Source organism: Octopus bimaculoides, chromosome 25 (genome assembly GCF_046866305.1).
Source record: "Octopus bimaculoides isolate indiv1 chromosome 25, ASM4686630v1, whole genome shotgun sequence".
In the NCBI taxonomy this organism is placed as follows: Eukaryota; Metazoa; Mollusca; class Cephalopoda; order Octopoda; family Octopodidae; genus Octopus; species Octopus bimaculoides.
This window is the reverse complement of record NC_142952.1, coordinates 1,857,562-1,880,682: the sequence shown is the minus strand read 5'-3', so window position 1 is coordinate 1,880,682 and position 23,121 is coordinate 1,857,562. Positions and strand designations below refer to the sequence as shown.

The window sequence follows — 23,121 nt, the reverse complement described above, 5'->3', positions numbered from 1 at the left end:
AAGAAAGAATTGCACAAGAATGAATGAAAGAAAAATGCTGATGTTGGCGGGATTTTAATTGAGAACGTAAAGGTTCGTAAATTTATCCTCTGATATTGTCGGAAAATGTAAGAATGTTTTGGTTAAACAAATACCTTAGGATTGGGGTTAGGTTTGTCTTAGAAACAATTATTTACATAATATGGCGTGTAGAACCCATTTTCGAAAACATTCTAAATTACTGCATTTTAAGTATCTCATGCACGTAGGAAGATATTAATGTAATAATTTTCTCACTTTCTTGTCTTAAGGAAATATTCTTGTCTGAAAAGAAATTCTTTACAGTATTTTGGTCGAGGCATAACTACAATTTGGTATCCCTCTTCTCCCTTCCAACTTTGTTACCTCATTAAAAATATGCACTTTTAACAAAGTTATGATGAAAGAAATCAGTGCGACGCTAAACTGCAGATCTGCTTCGATTGATAGATTTCCCGACGGATTCTTTACAGCTTTACATTGCCTTGGAAAAATCCCTTAAAACCGCAGTTAACAGAAATTTCTATCACCGAAATCATTTTTTAAAAACCATCACCACCTTTGAGAGGTCCTCCTGACCTCATCAACCGCCCGTTATCAGTAGCAAGGCATCGTCCCATCAGAATCATTTCGTGCCTTTTTTTTCCCCCCTCTCATTTATCAAATAACAAAAAGCCAGCAACACTACTTCGTGTGTTCCCAGTGCTCCCATCATCTTGCAACTACTATCGTAGCATTCCCCCCCCTCACTAAAGAAAAAAGTTTTACTTACCAGAAAAGCTAAGATTACTTTAAGTTGTGGCTGTGAACTACGTGTAAGTTAGTATCGATCGCCATGTGACAGTTTCTGTTTGGGGCTAACGAGGTGAAAACTGTACGACAAACAGATTTACGGACTAAGTACATATTGGTATATATTGCATGTGGTGGCATCTGGTGAGGCCTGGGACATCAAACCACGCGCTTGTTTTCACCGTGGAATGTGTCTGTGTGTGTGTCTCCACCACCGTCATCGTCATTGTTTTAACGTTCACTTTTCCGTGCTTGCATGGGTCAGACGGAATTTGTTGAGGCAAATTCCCTCATGCCAGTCAGGGGGACACTGGCAACAACCACATTTGGATGGTGCTTTTTACAGGCCGACATGGGAGCCAGTCAGGAGGCGCTGGCATCAACCACATTCGGATGGTGCATTTTACATGCCACTGGCATGGGAGCCAGTCAGGGGACACTGGCCACAGTTAAGATTTTTGTTTTACGTGACTCAACAGGTCTTCTCAAGCATATCATATATACCCCGCCCCCATATATATGTAATTCAAAATATGAACAAAAATAAACTATATAATAAATTTTTAGTTTTCAAAATGAAACAAAACTGTCAGATGGAAAATAATGTTTATTTTTCTATTCTCCCATTTTATTTTTATTTGAAAAGTTTTCTACTTTTCCATTACAAAGTCTTTGATCAGATCCTCAAAATTTGATCTTACATAACATTTGCTTCTATACTGAGTAGAGATAAGGTATCCCGAATATTGTTTTAGCAAGTTTAAAGTGATTTCTTTTGTGCTGTAAACCATTTACCATTTCTGCGGTGCTCCCTATTATACTATCTGCCCTTCATTCTGAAGAAGGGCTTTGTTGCCAGCAGAGGTAATAACTCCCTGAACTTTTTCCAACCTGTTTGTACTTTAGCTGCTATACTTTTGGAATAGCCCCCTTCACTGTTAATTATGTCACCTAGGTAACGGAAGTTCTACCAAGCCATCTCAGCATTTCAGGGAATCTAGTTCTGACACACTCTAAGTGTTATTCATTGCTCCAGTTTATCTGTCACATGCAAAACCTGCACTCTCAGCTTGTCTACCTGTGATTCTACTCCATCACTTGTATTTTCATAGCTTCCATTGAGTACAGCATATAAAAAAAAAGGTAAAAATACCTTCTCCAGTCATCCCAGCTCATAAAGGGCCAGTTTCCTGGTTTCTCTAGTGTTTATATATTCGCCACCTGGTCCTTCACAGGATTACTCATTTTTGCCAGCTGAGTGGACTGGAGCAACGTGAAATGAAGTGTTTTGTTCAAGAACACAATGCATCACCTGGTCCAGGGATCGAAACCACAATCTTGTGATTATGAGTCCATCACCCTAACCACTAAACCACATGCTTCCACAAGTACAGTATATGGGGTACTGCATATCTAACAAAGCCATTTCCTTGATGGTACCAGGGTCCTGTCTTCTTAGACAGAAGTTTACTTCAAGGCCCCTTGATGCTAGGTTTTGTTTCCACTTTTGGAATTTCTTCTCCAATTCTCCTATGGATTCAGCTCTCAGAAGTAGATCACCAGCATATAGGAATTCCCACAAACAGGCATTCTTGAACTCTTTTATGAAAGGGAAGACGATTGAGCCTTAACAGACTTCTACCTTCATACCAAATTCATTGTTGAATTTGCTATGAATGTTCTCACCTATTCACTAGTTTTATCTACCATTTTTTGTCTCTTAACTGTCATAATACCATCAATGAACTATTGTGTATCGTATTGGTACGAGCAAGGATGTATTGAATGTGTTTATTTTTGTATATACCTGGCAATGACAATTTCTACGGAACGCTTGCGTTGAGAAAAAAACAAACACTTCTGAGTTTGTCATAGGTTAGCCGACACGTTAAATAAATTCCTTTTGAAATTCTCCCCGAGGGGATACCCAATTTACTGGTTTCAAATAAGGAATTTTATTTCTGAAATTAAAGAATTGGGTATGGAAACAGCCGTAGGTAGGAAATTCTATGGATGAATTTTAATGTCTTTAAATAAAAACGTCTGTATGTAAAATTTTATCCATTTTCTTATACACACACACACACACATAATCATAAAATTAAGACATCGAGATTAGTTTTATTTAATATGTTTTAATATTCTTTAATTCGCTTCCGATTTTCTCTTAACCAACGGTCGATTTTGTCCTTCAAGTCCACATTAGGTATGACCTTGTCCATAGTCAGTGGTTTCCGGCTGAATGGGTCTGACTGGTCACTGAAATATAGACAGACAGATGGACTTTAATAACATGAACAATAGAGTCACTTACTGAAGCAATACAAACGCACAAGTGTATATACTGTATTTTGATGTGAATAAGGAACCCTTTTTTTGTCAAAAATTAGGTTAAAAAATATGGGAGTTTCTTATACATGGATAATATTATAATCCCTTACAAAACCTTTTTCCAAATTTTAAGCCCCCAAAATTAGGGGTTCCTTATACACGTTAAAATATGGTAAATACACACACACACACACACTCACTCACATGGTGATGACAATGACGATGATGATGGTGATGGTGATAGGTTTCGCAGACTTACCTCAACAGATGTCGTGCAATAACAGTTCGATCCAGGGTTTTCTGTGAAGTTGGCAAGATGACTGGGTCCTTCATTAATGTCCCCATTATAGGGTCCAAGAACTCATCAGGGGCTTCAGACAACATTTCATCCTCTTCTTTCTGTTTTACTCCCAAGTCCTTGAAATAAGAATTTAGCAAAACCATGTCAGGATATTTAAACTCATAGAAAAGTAACAAGAGAGACTTCCCCAACCCACCACCAGATCATACATCTACAACCACAGGAACGTTACACTGGGACACAAAGTTAAAGTGCTCCACCCATCCTGAATGTTTTCTGTCAAGTGTTTATATACATATATATATATATATATCATCATTTTCCATGAATTAGATGTTTTGACTGGGGCTGGAGAGCTGCGCCAAGTTCCAGTCTCTTTTGGTTTGGTTTCTATGGCCAGATGCCCTTCCTAATACTGACCATTCCAGAGAGGAGAGTGTACCCGGTGCCTTCAACGTGTCACCAGTATGTGTTTGTATTTGTGCCCCCACCACACCACTTGATAACTGGGGGGTCAATTTGTTTGACAAAACCCCCTCAAGGCAGTGCCCCAACCTGGCCACAGTTCACTGACTGAAATAAATAAATCATCAAAGATAAAAAAAGAAATGAACTTACTTTGATTTTCTGATCCAAAGCCTCAAAGCTTTCAATGTCTTGCTGAGACCAGCCAATTTTATGCAAGATATGCTTTGCTTTAATCAGCAAGCTTTCAGAATACGAACGACCATCTGAGAGAACAGAGAAACAGAATTTCTCATCTTCAGCAAGGTTCAGGTAAGTCTTGCAGATATTAGAGACGATTTGCTGTGGTTTAAATTCATATTCGTTCTTGTCTTTCACGTTAAAATTCTTCTGTTTTGGGCCAACCTAAAAAACAAAAAAAAAATTAAAATGACTCCTTAAAACCTAAAACATTTCTTCATAATTTACTCGTCTGGATATGTGAGAACCCTGAAAGTGTTGTGGTAAGATATCTTTTATTCTTTTACAAGCGAGCCTCCTGCACTTCGGCCCAGTCTGTACGGTGCTTGAATGTGTGTGTGGACATTGAAATACATCATCATCATCGTTTAACATCCTCCTTCCATGCTGGCATGGGTTGGACAGGTTGACGGGAGCTGGCCAGGTGGGAGCCTCCACCAAATGTCTGTGTCTGTTTTGGCAGGGTTTTAACGGCTGGATGCCCTTCTTAACACCAACACTTCACAGAGTGGGCTGAGTGATTTGTACATGGCGCCAGCACAGATGAGGTCAGTTTTGGCAAGGTTTTTACAGCTGGATGCCTTTCCAAACGCCAACCACTTTTCAGTGTGGACTGGGTGCTTTTTTATGTGGCACCAGCACCGGCAGGGCCACCATGTAAATTGCAAGACAAAGATCCTTTGAGAGGGGAGGGGATCTTGTGTCAAATGATGAAAGGTTATTGTAAGACTGAGAGACAGAAACAGGTGTCTCTCTGTAAGAATGAAAAACAATTTACATAGAATGGTCCTCTTCATATATTATATTTTAGACTGAATTTATTGAAAAAACCCCATCAGTTCTGCTACTTACATACCACAAATTCATCATTTCACCATCCACTCTCACAATCCCCCCACCCCCACCACAACAGCAGCTGCTGCTGGTTGCCGTCGCTTCATTCATCTTTGTTGATTCACTCCACACTTACCAGGTGCACAAGGAAATAATTCAACATCTCCGAGATCCTGGTGACCATTGAATCATGGGTAAAGATGGACTTGATGTCTGTGGTCAGCAATTCTATGGCCTGGATGGTAGAGTTAGCCATTATGTTGTGGTATCTCGCCAACATGCTAATCTGACGGAGATTTGATGTCTGCTCTTGTTGTTGCTCGTCCGATAACTCTGTCCACATCCCTGCTTCCTCTTCCTGTTGTTTCTCTTTAATTTGCATCATGTACTGCACAACAGATTAAGAGATATAGATAAGATACAGTTAAGAGATAAAAGATACAGGTAAGACAGAAATAAGAGATATAGAGACATTGGTGCAGCCTTCCAGCCCTGGTCAAACCGTCTAACCCATGCCAGCATGGACAACAGATGAGAGATATAGATACAGACAAATAAGAGGTAGAGATAAGATATATCAGGCTGTGTAAAATGTAAGCAACGTTTTGGGACATGAAATTCATCCCAATAGATTTCAACAATGTGGAAATTTTATTCATCAAAGAACCATTACAATCAACACATTTTTGCCAACGAGTTACAGGTTTATTCCGGTAACGTAAAAATCTGGAGTTCTGGAGCTGATGAACTCTTGGAACATAAAAGCCAGCAAACGTCATGCCAGACCAGTACTTAACTTTATTGACCTTGGAGGCGTAGAAGGCACAACTGACCTTAGAGGGATTTGAACTCAGAACATAAAGAGCCAGAAGAAATATTACAAGACATTTTGTCTGATATGTTACCATGGGGTACAACATAATTTGCAGTAGAGTTTGAGTAGTCATTAAAGAAGCATCGTTATCTAACAACGTTATCCAACAGTTGCTCACGGTTGCCTTGCTTTTTAAGTAAGCTTCGATATATAACCTGCAAGCTGTAAAGATTACTGACTGGAGTGAGGAGAAGGAAGGGAGCAGTAGAAGGGAAATGCTGGGGTTTACTCACAGATAAGGCTTCATCCAGTAAAAAGATGGCATCGTTGATGAGTAAGTTGATGAAACGCAAAAAAAGGGGGGCATTGGGAGCTTCTATGTTCTCCTCTGCATATGCAACCAATTCCTACAATAAGAAAGAACAGGGTTAATGACGGTTAAAGAGTGATTGGAAACAGGTGATAGGAATGGAAGATAAAAGTAAAGGAAGCTGGTGTGTTTGTGAGAGAGAGAGATACAGGGAGCAATAGAGAGAGATAAACACAGATATAAAGAGAGATAGACATAGATATATAAAGAAATAGAGGTATAGATATATAGAAGGAGAGAGAAATAAAGATAGACATACAGAGAACAACACAAAAAGAAAGATAAAGACATATACACAGAGAGAGAGAGAGGGAGAGATACACACACAGACAGAGCGGGAAGAAAGAAGAAACAGAAAGCAGAGGCAAGGCTGTGAGAGTAGAACAAAGGATGAAGAAATTGATGGGAAAGAAAAGAATTGCGAAGACCTTAATAGCTTCTCGATGGAGCGGTATTTCCCAAATGTACTCCAATACTGCGTACATTGGTCGACGATAATTAAACTTCTGTTCAAATGCGACGCTCTGTCCCGTCATTTCGATACTCACAAAAACATGAAGTAACATTTCAGCAACGTGTTTGGCAAGGTAATGTGTGCGGAAAATTTTACCTTCATAAAACCTGGGATATGGAGAATGAAATATAATTAGGTTGAGTGTCGACAGCCAGATGTGTGTTGAATATGAAAATGAAAATGAAAATGACTACAAGAGGAGTTCATCCATGACTTCTACTGCAAGACACCTGTCTCTGTCTCCCTAGTGTTAGGAACATAAATTGTGACTAAGGTTTGGTGGAAGATTTTAATTCAGAACTTAGGAAAACAAGACATTTGTACTACAGAACCAGAAGCGCTTTCAGCTGGGTTGGTACCAAAACGGTTAATGTAAAATCGACTTCCAAAGACATTAATTTAGAAAAGTCAAAGGTGAAAAAAAAAAGAAAACCCTGATTAACTTACAAGTTAAGGCCAATCATATTACCATGTCTGTTTTCAGAGGGTGGTATAAGGGATGACAGGCTTTCAGCTAAGGAAGCTCGAAGATGGGGGTTGCTCATGCGTTCAGGGCTTCCCATAAAAACAAGGATGACAGTCATCAAGTGATCTAAACGATCACCAGCTGCCTGAAAATATGCAAACGTATACACTCTAATTAAAGCAAGGAATTAGTGAAAGTTAATCAGGCATGGAAAACAACAGAACAATGAACTCTCTCTTCAATAACACAAACGTTCTGACATCCATCCCTTCATCCGTCTCCTAACTGCCAGCATTAAAAAAAAAGGGGGAGGTGCTGACGATGATGATAATGTGTGATTCAACATACATAGCATGGTGGAAGTTGTACAGTGTAAATAACCAACTGCAAGTTGTGTAATGTAAGCAGTCCAGAAAAAAATAAAAAATAAAAAAAACACTATTTCAAGTTAATTTTGCACAGTGGTTTTTATCACATCCAGTACGTGCCTTTTTTTTAAAGACATTTACTTAGACTAATGACCCTGAGATAAATATTTATGGAAAGTACTAGACATGGCAAGGACTCATATAATGAAATTATATTGGAGAACATTGCTTCATTCTCAATTACATTTGTATTTACTGATAACAACACAATGTTCTACTTAGATTGTAATCTCAACAAAGATTTGTTTTTTCAAAATGTGTTTTGCTCCAGGCCACTCATCTGACAAAACTGAGTTGCATCTGTGATTCATAGGGCCAGTCTTGTCACTCACTGCGTCACATTGAATCTCCCTAAGGGTATGTGGGTTGGTGGAGTGCTTAGCCACAGGCATGCTAATTGCATGAGCAGGCTATGTCGCTGATCGAATTAACTGGAACCCATGTTGTTGTAAGTGATGGTGTGGCATATTGCATCTGGTTTAAATATTTTATTTCTACGAAAAAATTACGACTCCTCTAAACACCTAGCACCCCTTTGTGAGTTCAGAATATTCTTAATAGGGAACTATTGCCCAAGTTTATGAAATTACTGATCTACAAAATCTACTTCGTCATATAAACATGTAAACAGAAGTTGGTAAAAAAAAAAGGGACCCAAGATAGACATTTGGTTAGAATGTCAGAGGGAAGAATCACAAAAGGGATTCTTCAAACTGAGCCAACTGGAAGGAGACTTAGATGGAGACCCAGGATGAGATGGTTGGATAATATCCACAATCTCAGTCGGTCAGACTTGGAAATCTAACCAGCAACTGTAATAACTGATAGGACCCTATGGAGCAGGTGCCTGAGGACTCTCCCTCCATGACCCTCCCAAGAATAGTGGGTGGCAAAAATAGATAGATGGATGGAAATATGTAAGCAGCAGACGATATGTCCTCCCACTTTCATACAACTTTAATGTAAATAAAAAAAATTAAAAAAAAAAAAACTTACCTGGTATGTTTCAGGTTTATAATGAGTAACAAACTTTGTGAAAGTCGTTAAGTTGTCCAAAGTAATTTCCGGGATAGTTGCTAAAATTGTGGGAGGTTTGTTTGATAAAGGGAATGTAATAGCGTTCATTTTGTCCACCTTGCCGAAGACAGCAATCTGAGAGAGCCAGACTGCTGTTGTGATATGGAATTGAAGAGACATGTCAAGAAGTTGGGGTTCAGTAAGTGCTGCTTTCAAACTCAGGAATATTGTCACACCTGCAAAAGATATAATAATATTAACCCTTTAATGTTTAAACCATATCCAGCCCCAAATTTTCTGCCTGTTTTATGTTCAAACTGGCCAGATCCAGCTTCTCACACCTACCCAACAATGTCATTCTAAAAATAAATAATCACATTGTCAAAACTTTGAAGCTGCAAGATAATGCATGAGCAGTAAAAGAATATTCCTTAGACTAAATATAATCGCTGGGGGCCAGTTTTGGCATTTCTTTCTTTGTAAATAAATGAAGTTTCTCCGATGATTTACCTGCATATCATTTCTTGCACCACCATCACTGCTGTTACCTCATTGTCGTCATCATTGTCATTCAATGTCCACTTTTTCAAACTCTCATGGGTTAGACAGAATTTATTGAGACAGATTTTCTATGGCTGGAAGCCCTCCCTGTTGCCAACCCTCATCTGTTTCCAAACATGATAATATTTGCCCATGGCCAGACATGTTTTCCATGGAAGACTTGGGAATGAACAACCTAGCTTGCATAACAATGATGCTCATTTACAACCACAACAAGATATCTAGATATGGGGATACACACACACATTAATAACAGGCTTCCTTCAATTTCCATCTATCAAATCCACTTACAAGTGTTTGGTAGGCCTGGGGCTATAGCAGAGGACTGCTTCTATACAATTGGGACTGAACCCAAGACCACACGGTTGGGAAGCAAACTTCTTCACCACACAGCCATGCCTGCACCTGTAAATAGAATCGATATACTTACCAATTTCCAACTGCTCTTTGATACTTGGAGGCATTCCATTTTCTCCTTCTTGTTCGTGTGCTTCGGCATAGGTACGCTGAATTCGATGCAACTCTTGGCTGAGACGCATAAACTTATCATTGAGTACTTGAAATCCAAGCATCAAACAAAAGTGAGTTAAATAGAAACATTCTGTGATAAAATTGTACGTTTGGTTGCTTGACGACGCCAGATCTTCTTCATGTTCGGGCTTTGAAATTAAGCAGGTTAATTTCATTAAATCTGAGCAAGTAAAATGTAATTAACTGGATGTTAGACATTGACAGATATATATACAGAAAAGACAACTAAAATGGACAAAGTGATGAAAGACTGGTTGGCTCTATTTAGCACCCTGCCCCGCAACAAACAGAAACCAGATTATTTGGCCATTATTTAAGGAATCATGAAGTAAAAGCAGTGTTTTGGTTTAACAGTTTTGCATTTAAATGAGTCGTATCTGGACCAAATATTCTGTTTTATATTCAAACTGGCCAGATCCAGCCTCTCACACCTACCCTTCTAAATATATACAATTGCATCATCGAAATCTCAAAGCTATTAGATCGTGCATAATTAATTGAAAATAATGTGAACAAGAGCACTCAGAGAGCGCAAACCTTCATGAAGATCAGGGAAAAACTGCAGGTCTGTTAGGAATAGCTGTGACATTATGAAAGCAGTATCAGGGTGTGAAGGTACTATGATGAATATTTGTTTAGTTAATCAGACAGAAGGTTTATTTAAAGTCTCAGAACAGTTCAGACAACTGGAGGAGATGCCATGCAGTGAGACTGAACCCAGAAGCAAGTGGTTGGGAAGCTAGCTTCTTAACCACACAGCCACACTTGCTCCTATCCAGAGAATTCTTCACATGTCAGTAAAACCATTACAAAGCTGCTATATATGAACTTAGAAATATTAAATATTTGAGTTGAATCTCAACACCATTTTGTCTTACCTTTAGCATGGATGTTCCTCTTTTTCGCATCCTCATCACTTGTTACCACAGCAGTCATGTATGTTGGGTCGATTTTGAATATTTTCGAAGAAATGTTTTTACAAAATGGCTGACAAAGTTTCAACATCACATAGCAGAGATTAAGAAAGAACCGGTCAGAACAGTAGATGTTATCAAAAGGGTATCTTATTTGAGCGGTCCAAAGTTTAGCTCGATCTGTTAAATCAGATAATTTGGTGATTTAAGTAAAGAAGCACAAGGAAGAGAGAAAAAAACAACAAATAAAAACATCAACCACAACTGAAGTATAATGGAGTCATTCTTAACTGTAAAACATATAAAACAGTCACATTAAATATGTGTCATCATTATGTGGTCACATTAAATCTGTGTCATCATTTTAATGTCCACTTTTCCATGCATGCAGAGACAGATTTTATATGGTTGGATGCCATTCCTGTCAACAACCTTCGTTTGTTTCCAAGCAACGTAATATTTCCTCGAGGGTGGATATGTTTTCATGGAAGAATGGAAATGAAGGACACACCTGCTGCATGAAGGTGACACTCGTTTCCAGCAATAATAGGATATCAAGACAAGACACTTTGACACACACACTCACACATACATGCATGTATGCACACACACACACACACACACGATGGGTTTTCTTCAGTTTCCATCAACCAAATCTGCTCGCAAGGTTTTGGTTGGCCCATGGCTACAGAAGACATTTGTCCAAGGTAACATGCAGTGGGACTGAACCTGGAACTGGGTGGTTGAGAAGCAAGCTTCTTAACCACACAGCAATGCCTGTGTCTTTTTGTGTATGCCAAATCCACTTCTCATAGCAGCTATGCCAGTGGAGTGCACACTCCTGGTATGACCTCCCTTGCTGGACAGGTCAAAGGATAGAGACTAGACTAATAGGGACCACTTCTTCTCAGAGGTGAAAATGGGTTTGCATAGTGCCAACACCTCTAACAAGCATAGTTATTGATGACAATTCAAAACCAACAAGACCTGGGAGAGGGTGGCCCAGGGTTGAAAACAATGAAGAAAAGTTGTTGGCAGTCAGTGGAGTAGAGAGCTTAAGTAATTGTGTAGACTGTGTAGCAACCAGTCAGACACAAATGTATAGCAGTTGGGAGATACGGCTAATTTCTGTTAATTAGGTGGTGTATTTAAAACAATAAAAACAAATTAGACAAAAGACAACACAGAAACAAGTCGTTAAATAAAAGCTACAAAAATGGAATGTTTTATGTGAGATATTTGCAGGAAGATGGAAAGGGAAAATCGAACGTTGAAACAATGATGAATGATGCCATTAGATGCACACATATACACAGCTCTCTAATCAGTATTTAAGACACCTTTGCACTTGCAACATTCAGTTATCTGCAGTGAATATGGAAAAAAAAACAAAAACAGAAAAATAGCAATACAATGCAAATGCAGTAACCTACCTTCGTTAGAATGTAGGCAATTAGCCAACCAATTTAGGACTTGATGTCGAGTTTCGTCAGAGACTTTAATAAGTCCATGAAACAACTGGTGGACTTTATCACCAAGGTTTGCCAATGCCTGAAGATACAATGGAATATAACAAACTTATTGTATACAGTGTTCAGAGGTGCACCACAACTCATCATGGACAGTACAGAGAACAATGCACAGGAAGTGCAACAATAAATGAAGTGCTTAAAGAAAGGGGTGGGGAGGGGCATCGGGTGTACTGTTGGCTAATTTCAGGAGGCAGAGGAGTTTTTCAATGATGTAGCGCCCTGACAGCTAACAACTGATGTGGGTTGTTTATTCCATGCTTCAGCGATTCTGAGCAGGAAAAAACTGTTTCCAAAAGTCATGAGTGTATGTCATATGGAATTCAAAAAGGAGCTCTGGATAATCTTGTGGGTGTCAACCAAGTCAGTTGCTAAGACATTGAAGCTTTAATAAATAGAGACCGATAGAATAAGTAACCAGACTTTTTTTAAGGGTTTCACAAACATCATACATATATCGTATGTCTTTATGCATTTCATACATTATTGCAAATACTGGCAAGGTAATGCACCAGTTCCATCATTTCATAGAGGAAAGGATGGCAAAAAGAAAAAAAAAGCCAAACTTGCTGTCTTCAGTTCAGTTTCCATGCCCATCCTCACTTATGGACATAATTGTTGGGTAATGACCAAAAGAGTACAAACGTTTAATACAAGTGGCCAAAATGGGGTCCCTCCAAAAGGGATCTTTGGAGTAATGCTAATTGACAGGGTGCTTAGCTTGGAGATCAGGGAGTCACTCCAGGTCAAGCCACTACTTCTCCATGTTAAATGGTTGTAGTTCCAGTGATATGTGCAGGTGATTAGTATGTCGCAGGAAAGAATCGGAAGATGGATTCTTAAAGCCAAGCCAACTGGCAGAAAGCCTATGGTTGAACCGAGAATGAGATGGTCAGATGATAACCATAGTCTCAGTCTCAATTGGTCAAATTTGGGAACCCAGCTGGTAAGTCTAATGACACCTGCTTCTGATAGGCGCCTATGGAGGTGGTGCCTGAGGATTCTACCCCTATGACCCTCCCAAGAATAATGGGCACATTATAGCACGTTACATACAAAATGAATTACAAGTATTACCTTCCAAATATTGGCTTCAATAATGTCATTCTCTGTTTTGGTACCTGCCGATGGGTTGTTGAAGAACTCGTAAGGACCACTGTCTGAGACAGGAATACAACTGAAGGAGAGAATGCAACCAAGTAATGTCTTTTCATAAGATTTTGGGGTGCTGGCCTGTGGTGTGCTGTGTTCTAGGAAAGCCTGGAAGTAAAACCAACATTGTTACCAAAAATTATTTTTTTGTTTCTGCTTTGATTTTACTCTTTCTTTATTTGTCTAAGCTTTCTTCACCGATTTCTTCCTGTTTTCTTCTTCCTACTCTCTTCCCTGTCTTACAATTTTGTCTGCTGCAGTATTCCAGTTTCTATCTTGCTTCTCTCTCACAGGTATGACCTGTTTTACTAGTAACTGATTGATATCCATCACCACCACACACACATTGTTGGCGCAGGTGTGGCTCTGTGGTAAGAAGTTTGTTTCCCAACCACATGATTCTGGGTTCAATCCCACTGCATGGCATCTTGTGTGTATGTGTGGCCCTGGGCTGACTGATGAAAGCCTCGTGAGTGGATCGGTTGACAGGAAGGGCGTTTGGACAGAGAAAATTTGCCTCAATAAATTCTATCCAACCCATGTGTGCATAGAAAAGTGGACGTTAAAATGATGATGACGTGTGTGTGTGTATATACACATGACGGGCTTCTTTCAGTTTCCATCTATGAAATCCACTCACAAGGCTTTGGTCAGTCCAGGCTACAGTATGAGACACTTATGAAAGGTTGCACACAGTAGGAGTGAACCAAAGACCACCTGGTTGGGAAGCAGGCTTATCAACCACACAGCCATGCCTACAGAACACTGCATTTCTTCAAGAAAACCATTTCAAGAAAAAAAAAAAAAAAGAAAGAAAGAAAAACAAAACATACTGACCAGAGCAAGAGGTTCAGACCTGTGGAAGAATGTGAGGAGGTCTAGATATTCAAAAAGAGCTACGTGCATAAGATTGAGTTCAGTTGTCATATGTTGATAAATAACATCTAATATTGGTTGGAAGGCTTCCTTCACGGATCCAACTTCCGTAAATTTATGGACTTCATTAGCAAGTCTAGTGAAGAAGTCGAGCATCACCATACAGTTGTCTCCTTGGTGCAGAAGAAGAAAAGAAAAAGAAAAAAGCCAGCCAAGATGTTAGATGGTAATCATTAACTGACCGATCAATGTAAAATCAAATTAATGTCAATTCCTCGTCAGCATCCAGTCGGGCAACTTGCCTGGGTCAATAAATCATAACTGGTCTTTCGATAAATGAATGTCTCGAGACAGTGCTCCAGAATGGCTGCAGTCCAATGACTGAACCATATAAAGAAATAAAAAAAAAACCCAACAAAATATTAGTATCCTGCCCCCCTTTTTTTTACACAGCTTTTGATGACACTGTGTAAGAAGATTTTTGTTTTTATTTTGTTTTTGGTCAGTAAGTGTTGTTTAAATCTTATTTTCATAATGAGAGGAATAAATCGGCGCTTATCCAAATTTTATCGTTTGCTACTTTTTTCTCCGTTATAGTACCTTGGGTAAGTGTCTTCTGCTATAACCCTGGCTTAACCAAAGCCTTGAGATTGGATTTGGTAAGCAGAAACTGAAAAGAAGTCAACTGTGTATGTGTGTGTGTGAGTTTGTGAGGCTTTGTCTTTGACATCACATGGTAGTTGTAAATGATTGTCACTGTTATATAAGCGGTGACATTCATTTCCGAATACTCTGCAAGAACAAGTCTGGCAACAGAGAAAATATCATCTTCTTGGAAACAGTTCAGGGTTGGTGACAGGAAGGACACCTGACCTTCATTATCACTTAACGTCCGTTGCCCATGCTGGCATGGGTTGGATGGCTTGACCAGAGCTAGCAAGCTGGGGAGCTGCACCAAATTCTAGTCTGATTTGGCATGGCTTCTATGGCTGGATGCCCTTCCTAACGCCAACCACCTTACAGAGTGTGCTGGGTGCTATTACATGGGTGCTTTTGCATGGCATCACACAGGCGCTTTTACGTGACCTTAGAAAATCTTTTTCAATAAATTCCGTCCAATCCATGCTATCATGAGAAAGTAGATGTTATGATGATAACCGGGTAGAAAGAGTAAATGGCAATAATATGACTTACCTAAGACTGTCTTGTAGTTGCTGAAGAATATGTCGATGAATTGATTTGGCAAGCTTTGACTCAAGACAAGTTCTGGTTGCTGTAGACACAGTTTGGCATTTGTTAAGGCCACATTTTGACATTCTTTAATATAATGTTCAAAACTGGTCCCCTGCAAGAAGAATGAACCATCACAGAAAAAAACTGAAGATTTCTTTTATCTTTTTATCTTTCATGTGTTGCAGTCATTAGATTGTGGCCATGCTGGGGCACTGCCTTGAAGAAATTTTTAGTTGAATGAATGAACCCTAGTACTTATACATGCATATATATACGACAGGCTTCTTTTAGTTTCTGTCTACCAGGGTTTTTTCAGGTAGGGTCAGTGATAACCATAAGTGGCACTCTGTCAGTGACAACAATGAGGGTTCCAGCTGATCCGATCAACAAACATGAAATTAACATGCAAATTGGCTGAGTACTCCACAGACACATGTACCCTTAATGTAGTTCTCAGGGTGATTCAGAACGACACAGAATGTGACCAGGTTGGCCCCCCTTTTGAATTAAAAGCATGACTCATTTTTGTCAGCTGAGTGAATCGGAGGAACATGAAATAAAGCAACTTGCTCAAGAACACAACATGCTGCCAGGAATCAAACTCACGATCATTCGATCTTGAGTCGAATACCCTAACCACAAGGCTCCATGCATTCACAATGAAGAATAACATCGAGTATGCTGAGAATTGATACGGTTGTTGGAAAACAAAACCAACGATGCTTACCTGATATTTAACCAAGAGGTGTTGTGCTCGAAGAAAGCTTCCAAACAAATAGTGCAACGATTTCTGTTCACTTGCATTTTTCAAATCTTGCTCCAAGTGAATCTCGCTCTTTGCACTCTTGCTGTCGAATTGTATGGACTGTTTAGGATCTTCAAGAAGTAAGCGTTCAAGCACAACCTTCAAGACGAAAACAATGACACCATGTGCTTGAGGAGTGTGTGTGAAATGCTGAGATATTATGCAACAAGAATGATAGATATTGGAAAAAAACCAATGGAAAATAGCAATGTTTTAGTTCAGCTGAAAGTAAACCTTGACTGAGCCAACCATCAATTAACCCTCACAGACCTGGGCCCCTGTATCTAACTTTCCCTGGCACCAGAGCTACAGAGCCCAAAAAATAAATAGTAACATATAGGTGTGGGAAGGATGGATGAGGGATAATAATATTCAGATGAAGGAGAAATAATTGTGCACAGTGAGGGGGTGGTGGTGACAGGAATGAATAATCTCAGTGTATTGAGAGATTTTTGCATAAGTCATTGGAAATAAAAATAATCCTCTCTGCTATGGGCACAAGGCCTGAAGTTTTGGGGGAGGGGACTAGTTGATTACATCGACCCCAGTTGTTTCACAGGTATTTAATTTATCAACCTCCGAAAGGATGAAAGGCAAAGTTGACCTTGGTGGAATTTGAACTCAGAACGTGAAGACGGACAAAATGCTGCCCAACGTGCTAACGATTCTGCCCAGCGTGCTAATGATTCTACCAGCTTGCCACCTTAATGAAAATGAAAATAAATAAAATATTATCAGAAAAAAAAGAAAAAAGAAAAAAAGAGGCCAAACCTGATTAAGACAGTCAAGATCCAGCCATGTTTGTGAATTGTTAATGTCTTTCAAGTAAACTTTAGGACAAGAGTAAATGTCATCTGAAAGAGAAGTAAATGAGAGAGAGAGAGAGAGAGTTACTCCAACATGTTAACGAGAAATGGGAGTCAAAAAACATGGCAGTTCTTGCTTTGATTCCTATCCAAAATCTTTTATCGATTATGCCAGCATTTATTTGTCAATCTTAGAAAATGTCTTTTAGTCTCACAAACAACAATCTCAGATTCTTGAATTCTTTGCTGTTTGGATGATTCTGAGAAATAATGGGAAAATTTTATATAGATATGAAATAACAATGATAGTGATATTTTACATACACACACACACACATCATGTGATTGAACCAAACTATCAGATGATGTTACACATCGCTGGTCACAGTGTGCTTTGCATCATTTTAGTCTTCGAGTGACGCCAACCCGCTGACTTGGTAAGCAGCACAACATTCCGCTCTAACTGAAAGGAGGACTGGAGCAACACGAAATGAAGTGTTTTGCTCAAGAACACAGCATGCTGCCTGGTCTGGGAATCAAACTCATAACCTAGTGACCATGGGCACAACACCCTAACCACTAGGCTGTGCACCTGAACACACACACATACACACAGACTAAAAAATTTCAATTAGATTTGATTATTCGCCGTCCCAACACAGAGTTGGGTTGACAAAATGATTTTTATAGAAAGCTTACTTAATACAAACAAAAGTAAAAGAAACAATAACAAGCAGAGATGAAAGAAATTTACCTGGATCTAAAGTAACAAGAAATATTTCTCCTAGAATACAACTGGCTTTAAATCTTTCAGACAAACCGTCATCTGTTTTGGTCGTATCGACAACATTGTCTTCATTTGCAGACAATTTCTTGGTGTACTGCTGCGGCTGGGAACCCAAAGGGAGAAGGGCTGCAAACGGATTGCTAGAAATATCTTCGTCACTCATCTTTTATTTGGCATTATCCAGTTTCTGAAGATACAGTTAGAAAAATCAAAAACATCAGTAATAAAAGACGACAGTAACGATGATGATGATGATGAGGACGATAAGAATGATAAGAGATAGTTCATATGTGATAGATGTTGGCCAAAATAGTCAGCCACCAAATGTTTCATAGCATTTCCTGTGCAGTTTATTTATTCACAGCAACCAACAGAGTGGACTTAGTGCCCTTTATGTAGCACAAGCACAGGCGAGGTCAGCTCTGGCAAGAATGAAATAGTAATTAAAAAGGGGTCCTTAGATAGAAAAAAAAGAAAAGAAAAGAAAATGGTTGCGAACCACTACTCTAAATGTACAGGGATTTACCAGTAAAGTGTTCAGAGCTCCGGGTCTGATTTGTGCATCTTGACAAACGTTATCCATTTAGGGGTTGGATTTAGACTTCCAAATGAATTGTTTGCTGTTGACTGAGTACTGAGGATACTTTGCTATTCGTAATCTTTACTACTACTACTACTACTACCACCGCAAGACAATGACATCTGTTGCTACACTTTGTACTTTTCGGTGAAGTGTTTGATCTTCAATCAGCTGACCTGGGTGAGATGGTGGTGGTGGGCTTAAACAAGAACTACCACCACCACCACTACCACTACTACTACTACAATAGAGAAACTGAAAGCAGTTCATGTTACAAACATTGAACAAGCCGTGACTGAACATTTCAGTTTTATTTTGAAAGTAGGATATCAAGCACAGATTCATAAATGGCCACTTAACGAGCAACGTCTGTTTTGTTTTTTTTCCCCTTCAAAACATCCGTATTCTGAGAGGGTGGGCGGCGGCGGCGGTGGTCTGTGTTGGAAACAATGAGATGAGTTCAAATGGCATAACAAGAGAACACAGTTTGGACAGAGAAAGAAAGAAAGAAAGAGATGTCGCTTTGACTGCGAGTTTATTAAATTTACTAGTCACCAGACCTGCTAGAAATAGCAGTCGAATTGTCACCAAATAACATTACGCTGTGTACAAAAATGAGAACGATACAAATAATACTGGTAAGTGTATCTGTGAATATAAATAAAACGAGATGGTCACGTGTAGAACGTCTTTAAACACCGGAAGATCTGTTCCTTCGGAGGCTTAGCAAAACCATTAATTTGTCTAGCTAGTTAACCCTCAGAAAAGAGGCCATCGCAAGAAACGTTGTTATTTTTACTGCGATGAGCTGGCAAAATTTTCAGAGCGTCGGAAGAAATGCTTTGCGGTATTTTTTTTTTTCTATCCAAATTATTACATTCTGAGCTCAAATTCTGCCAAGGTCGACTTCGTCTTTCATCCCTTTCGGGGATAGATTAGAAAAAAAGGTAGCATCCGAGTGCTGGGGTTAATGTAATCGACTTGTCCACCCTTCCTTTCAAAATGTTTGGCCTTGGCCTTGTGCCAACATTTGAAGCATTCTCAGAGATCAGTTTTGTCTTTCAGCCTTTCGGAGTTGATGAAATAAGTGCCACTCCTTCGATATTAGTCGCATAAACGTCGAAGGATTGCCAAATAAGCACCAATAGAGCACTGGAGTCGATGTAGTCAACAAGCCACCTCCTATCCCCACCTCAAAGTCTGTGCCTAATCATTATTATTATTATTGCTGTTGTAATTTTTACTTCACGGCAATTCAACTCGTCAAACTCACTTTTCAAAGAGAAACCCCAAGTTCTAGTAAAAGACACACATATGCAGTGATTTCTAGAATGAATTATCTTCTAATCAACCAATCATCAAAATACAAAACAGCCGATCAAATCCTTCCATGGCTTTTATATCTAATCAAGAGAAAATGTTTTTAGAAGGAATGACAGAGAATAGCAAAGAATAGGAAGACCTACAAAATTCACAAAGGAAGATCCGTAGATCTAAATCCGAGCCCTACAGCTGTGATCTTAGACAGCCAGTGCTGATTTGTTAGGGTTTTTTGCAGACAACTTGGATCCTCATTTACCAATAAACAAACATTTCCTGCTTTGAAGACAGCAAATATTTACATAAATCCATTTTAAGGATTTAAGCGTCTTGTTACGGTCGTTTTTAGTTTATGTCACTGTAGGTATTAGGCATTTTTAGTCCTTAAAAATCAAGCCAAAAAAAACGAAAGGGGTAAAATAACAATAATAATAATTTAAAGAAATAAATTCTCACCAACAAAAATCTGGGGATTCTCCGACAGAATAAATAATCTGAAAGCAACTTGTAGCTCTTACCACTTCCGGTGGCGTGCGCAAGCCTCACAACCGCGACTCACTGCGGCCAAGCTGGGCATCTTTTCTGATCCGGTTTTAATCAAACGAATCGACTTCAGTACAAATCTTTGGTTAGGTGGAATTCTGGTTTAAGCCCCCCCCCCCCCATATAATCCCTCATAATTTTTATTTCTTTAGTTTGGGGAATGTTTTCAGAAAATGTCTGCGAATTTCTGTTCTACACACGCGAATGCATACGATTACGGAAATAAAAAAAAATTGTGTGTGATTTAGCCGTTGTTTTTAGCACATCCCATGACTACCTGATACCGTCCTCTTCATTTCTTTGTCATTCTGACATGTAACTCATGCTTTTCAATACTTTTCTCCCCCAAAGCATATTTAATGGAGTGATAGTGCACTCAAGGATGGTCCATTGCTGGGATTTAAGCAAAGAATTTCGACTGTCCGTATCTTAAATTCTGATTTTAAAAAATAGTCGGAAAACGAGTGGAAATTTTAGGCTACATCGGGACGGGGGGGAGCGGAATAAAAATTTTTTTCATTTTCATAATCCCATGAATTCCCGTGTATAGAACAAAAATTTTCTGAAAATTCAAAAAAATTAAAGATTAAAGGTTATGGCGGAGGAGGGGGTGTCTTAAACCAGAATTCTTTCTTTCTTTTCTTCGTCTTATAGCTAGTATTTATTCTGTCATTCTCTTTTTTGTTGAATTGCAAAGTTACTTGGGCTGCAAGCAAACCAACACTGGTTGTGAAGTAGTGGGGAAGGGGACAAACACAAGGACACTCACGCACATCCACCTCCATCACATATATATATTTTGTACACGACAGGCTTCTTTCAGTTTCTGTCTACCAAATTCATTCACAAACCTTTGATAGGCATGGAGCTATAGTAGAAGATACTTGCCCAAGGTACCATGCAGTGGGACTGAACCCCTCGACCATGTTACTGGGAGGCAAAATTCTTACTTCACAACCATACCTAGGAATAATTTTCTTTTTTTACAACTGGCAAAACTTGACCTTCAAGCGTAATCAGTTCTTTTACTGAATTAGAATAGCAAGCAGAATTCTGGAATTGGTATCATTATTTCATTTGGAAAGGAGAGAGGTGGAAAACGGTATTTTTTCCTTTTAGTTCTTTTTTGTTTTTACACAGTAATGGACCGTTTATCCAGAATACTATGCAATGTTTCTGAAGTTGATTAATTTGCATATGGTGTGTTGAAAATAGATTTGTTCTTTAATTCTTTTTAAGTGGATTAATAAAGATTAAGCATAATTCTGCTTTAGAAGCGCATTAATTTGTACCTGTGTATGTTAAATAAAATCTTTACTTAATTTATTTTCATCCTATCAAACAGACCCTAAGGAGCATTCTGTCGGTTACGACGACGAGGGTCCCAGCTGATACGATCAACAGAACAATTTGCTTGTGAGATTAATGTGCAAGTGGCTGAGCACTCCACAGACACGTGTACCCTTAACGTAGTTCTCAGGGAGATTCAGTGAGACACAAGATGTGACAAGGATGGCCCCTTTGAAACAAAGGTACTACTCACTTTTTCCAGCTGAGTAGACTGGAGCACCATGAAAATAAAGCGTCTTGCTCAAGGGCACAATGCATCGCCAGGAATTGATCTCATGACCTTACGATTGTGAACTAAATGACCTATAACCTGGAAAAGAAAAAGACCCCTCAGATTGACACCCAAACACTCTGAAATGTTTGTCCTTCATTTGTTGTGTGTGTGTGTGTGTATAGATACAAGAAATTGAAATGATTAAGGAATAAGTGATTATTTTATGAACTTCATTAGCTTACAGCTGTTTCTGCTACAAGATGCAGTGGACTCGAAGTTGAGTGTCTGAGTAACACCTTGCATCTTCATTGGAACCTTGAATATGAAATGTAATTTATTTGGGAACGAATTATGTTGCCTCTCTCTTTCTTATCATCACTCTGTACCCAGCAAACAATTTGCTCTGAAACACATGCATATTGAGTTCTACATTGAGTTATTGGTCTTGCAATGCCTAAGCAATACACACACACACATGTAGGGATTAAATGTAACTGCTGTTGCAGTGAAGATGGAAGGTTCTCTAATTGTCGATCTCAAGTGAAGAAGAATACTGAAGAATAGAATATATTATTTACATGTTTATTTGCTTGCAAGTGGTTAGAAAGTCTGTTGTATTTCAGGATAGCCACTAAAAAAAATTTTTTTTTTGCTAAATAAACACAGGCACAATACATTCGTTCTTCACTCATTTATTATTGTTCTTATTTTAGCTTGTGTCCATTGTCCAGAAATCTTTCATCACACATCGTGTCCATTGTCCAGAAATCTTTTGTCACACCTCTTCAGCAACACTTTCCATTCTCTTTTGCTCCACTTAGCAGTAATTAATAATTGACAGTGACAAAGCTTCGCCTGTTGATTGTTGTGCATTCTGATGACAGAGAGAGAGAGAAAGAGAAGGATTACACTCTGCTGACAAAGAGAAATAAAGAATAAGGGTGGCATTGTCCTCTTGATTCTGGCCAAAAGCTGCTCTTCAAATGAAGCTGGAGAAAGAAATGCCCTGTTATATACTCCATGGACAGGATGTAGGTCAAATCGAAAGCCAAGGACTGACACTTCCGTGACCAGCAGAGGTTCTAGGAGGTCAAGTGTTTTCCATTAATCCTCCGGTGTGGAGATGCAAACACAAAGAGATTTCAGACCTGTTTGACAAGCAACAAGCAAGTGGATTTGGGTTTCAAACCTGAGGCAGGGCAAAACGAACTCCCTACATATATATGTGTGTGTGTTTTTCTTCTTGTCATGACATCACATTATTGTTGTAAATGAGCATCACTGTTATACAAGCAGTATAATTTGTTTCCTAATGACACCCCTGAAATGC

The 23,121-nt window shown here is 39.0% G+C and overlaps 1 protein-coding gene across 3 annotated transcripts; it reads right to left on the bottom strand.

Moving 5' to 3' along the window:
• Positions 1-2,925: 2,925 nt before the first annotated feature.
• LOC106875900 (ubiquitin conjugation factor E4 A) lies at positions 2,926-20,186 on the bottom strand. 3 transcript variants are annotated; one of them, XM_014924214.3, is made up of 18 exons: positions 19,831-20,186; positions 17,752-17,971; positions 16,963-17,045; positions 16,114-16,290; positions 15,348-15,498; positions 14,115-14,326; positions 13,203-13,385; positions 12,030-12,147; positions 10,561-10,776; positions 9,582-9,842; positions 8,570-8,826; positions 7,127-7,290; positions 6,594-6,786; positions 6,089-6,202; positions 5,118-5,369; positions 4,061-4,312; positions 3,401-3,558; positions 2,926-3,069 (listed from the first exon to the last, which is right to left on the bottom strand). In XM_014924214.3, the coding sequence occupies exons 2-18, from the start codon at positions 17,945-17,947 to the stop codon at positions 2,946-2,948; spliced, it is 3,111 nt and encodes a 1,036-aa protein (XP_014779700.1). In that variant the 5' UTR covers positions 17,948-17,971; positions 19,831-20,186; the 3' UTR covers positions 2,926-2,945. The 3 variants fall into 3 exon arrangements, with proteins under 3 accessions (XP_014779700.1, XP_014779699.1, XP_014779701.1); XM_014924213.3 differs by having other exon boundaries at positions 20,141-20,186; XM_014924215.3 differs by lacking the exon at positions 19,831-20,186 and adding an exon at positions 18,311-18,601.
• Positions 20,187-23,121: the final 2,935 nt, after the last annotated feature.

Bases quoted from the DNA above. Each gene is read 5' to 3' on its own strand.
- LOC106875900 (XM_014924214.3), bottom strand. From the start codon at position 17,947: ATGAGTGACGAAGATATTTCTAGCAATCCGTTTGCAGCCCTTCTCCCT. The intron at 12,148-13,202 runs GTAATACTTGTA...TTGTATCTTCAG, and splicing joins TTGAAGCCAATATTTGGAAG to GCATTGGCAAACCTTGGTGA. The intron at 6,203-6,593 runs GTCTTCGCAATT...TTCTTATTGTAG, and splicing joins TCCATCGAGAAGCTATTAAG to GAATTGGTTGCATATGCAGA.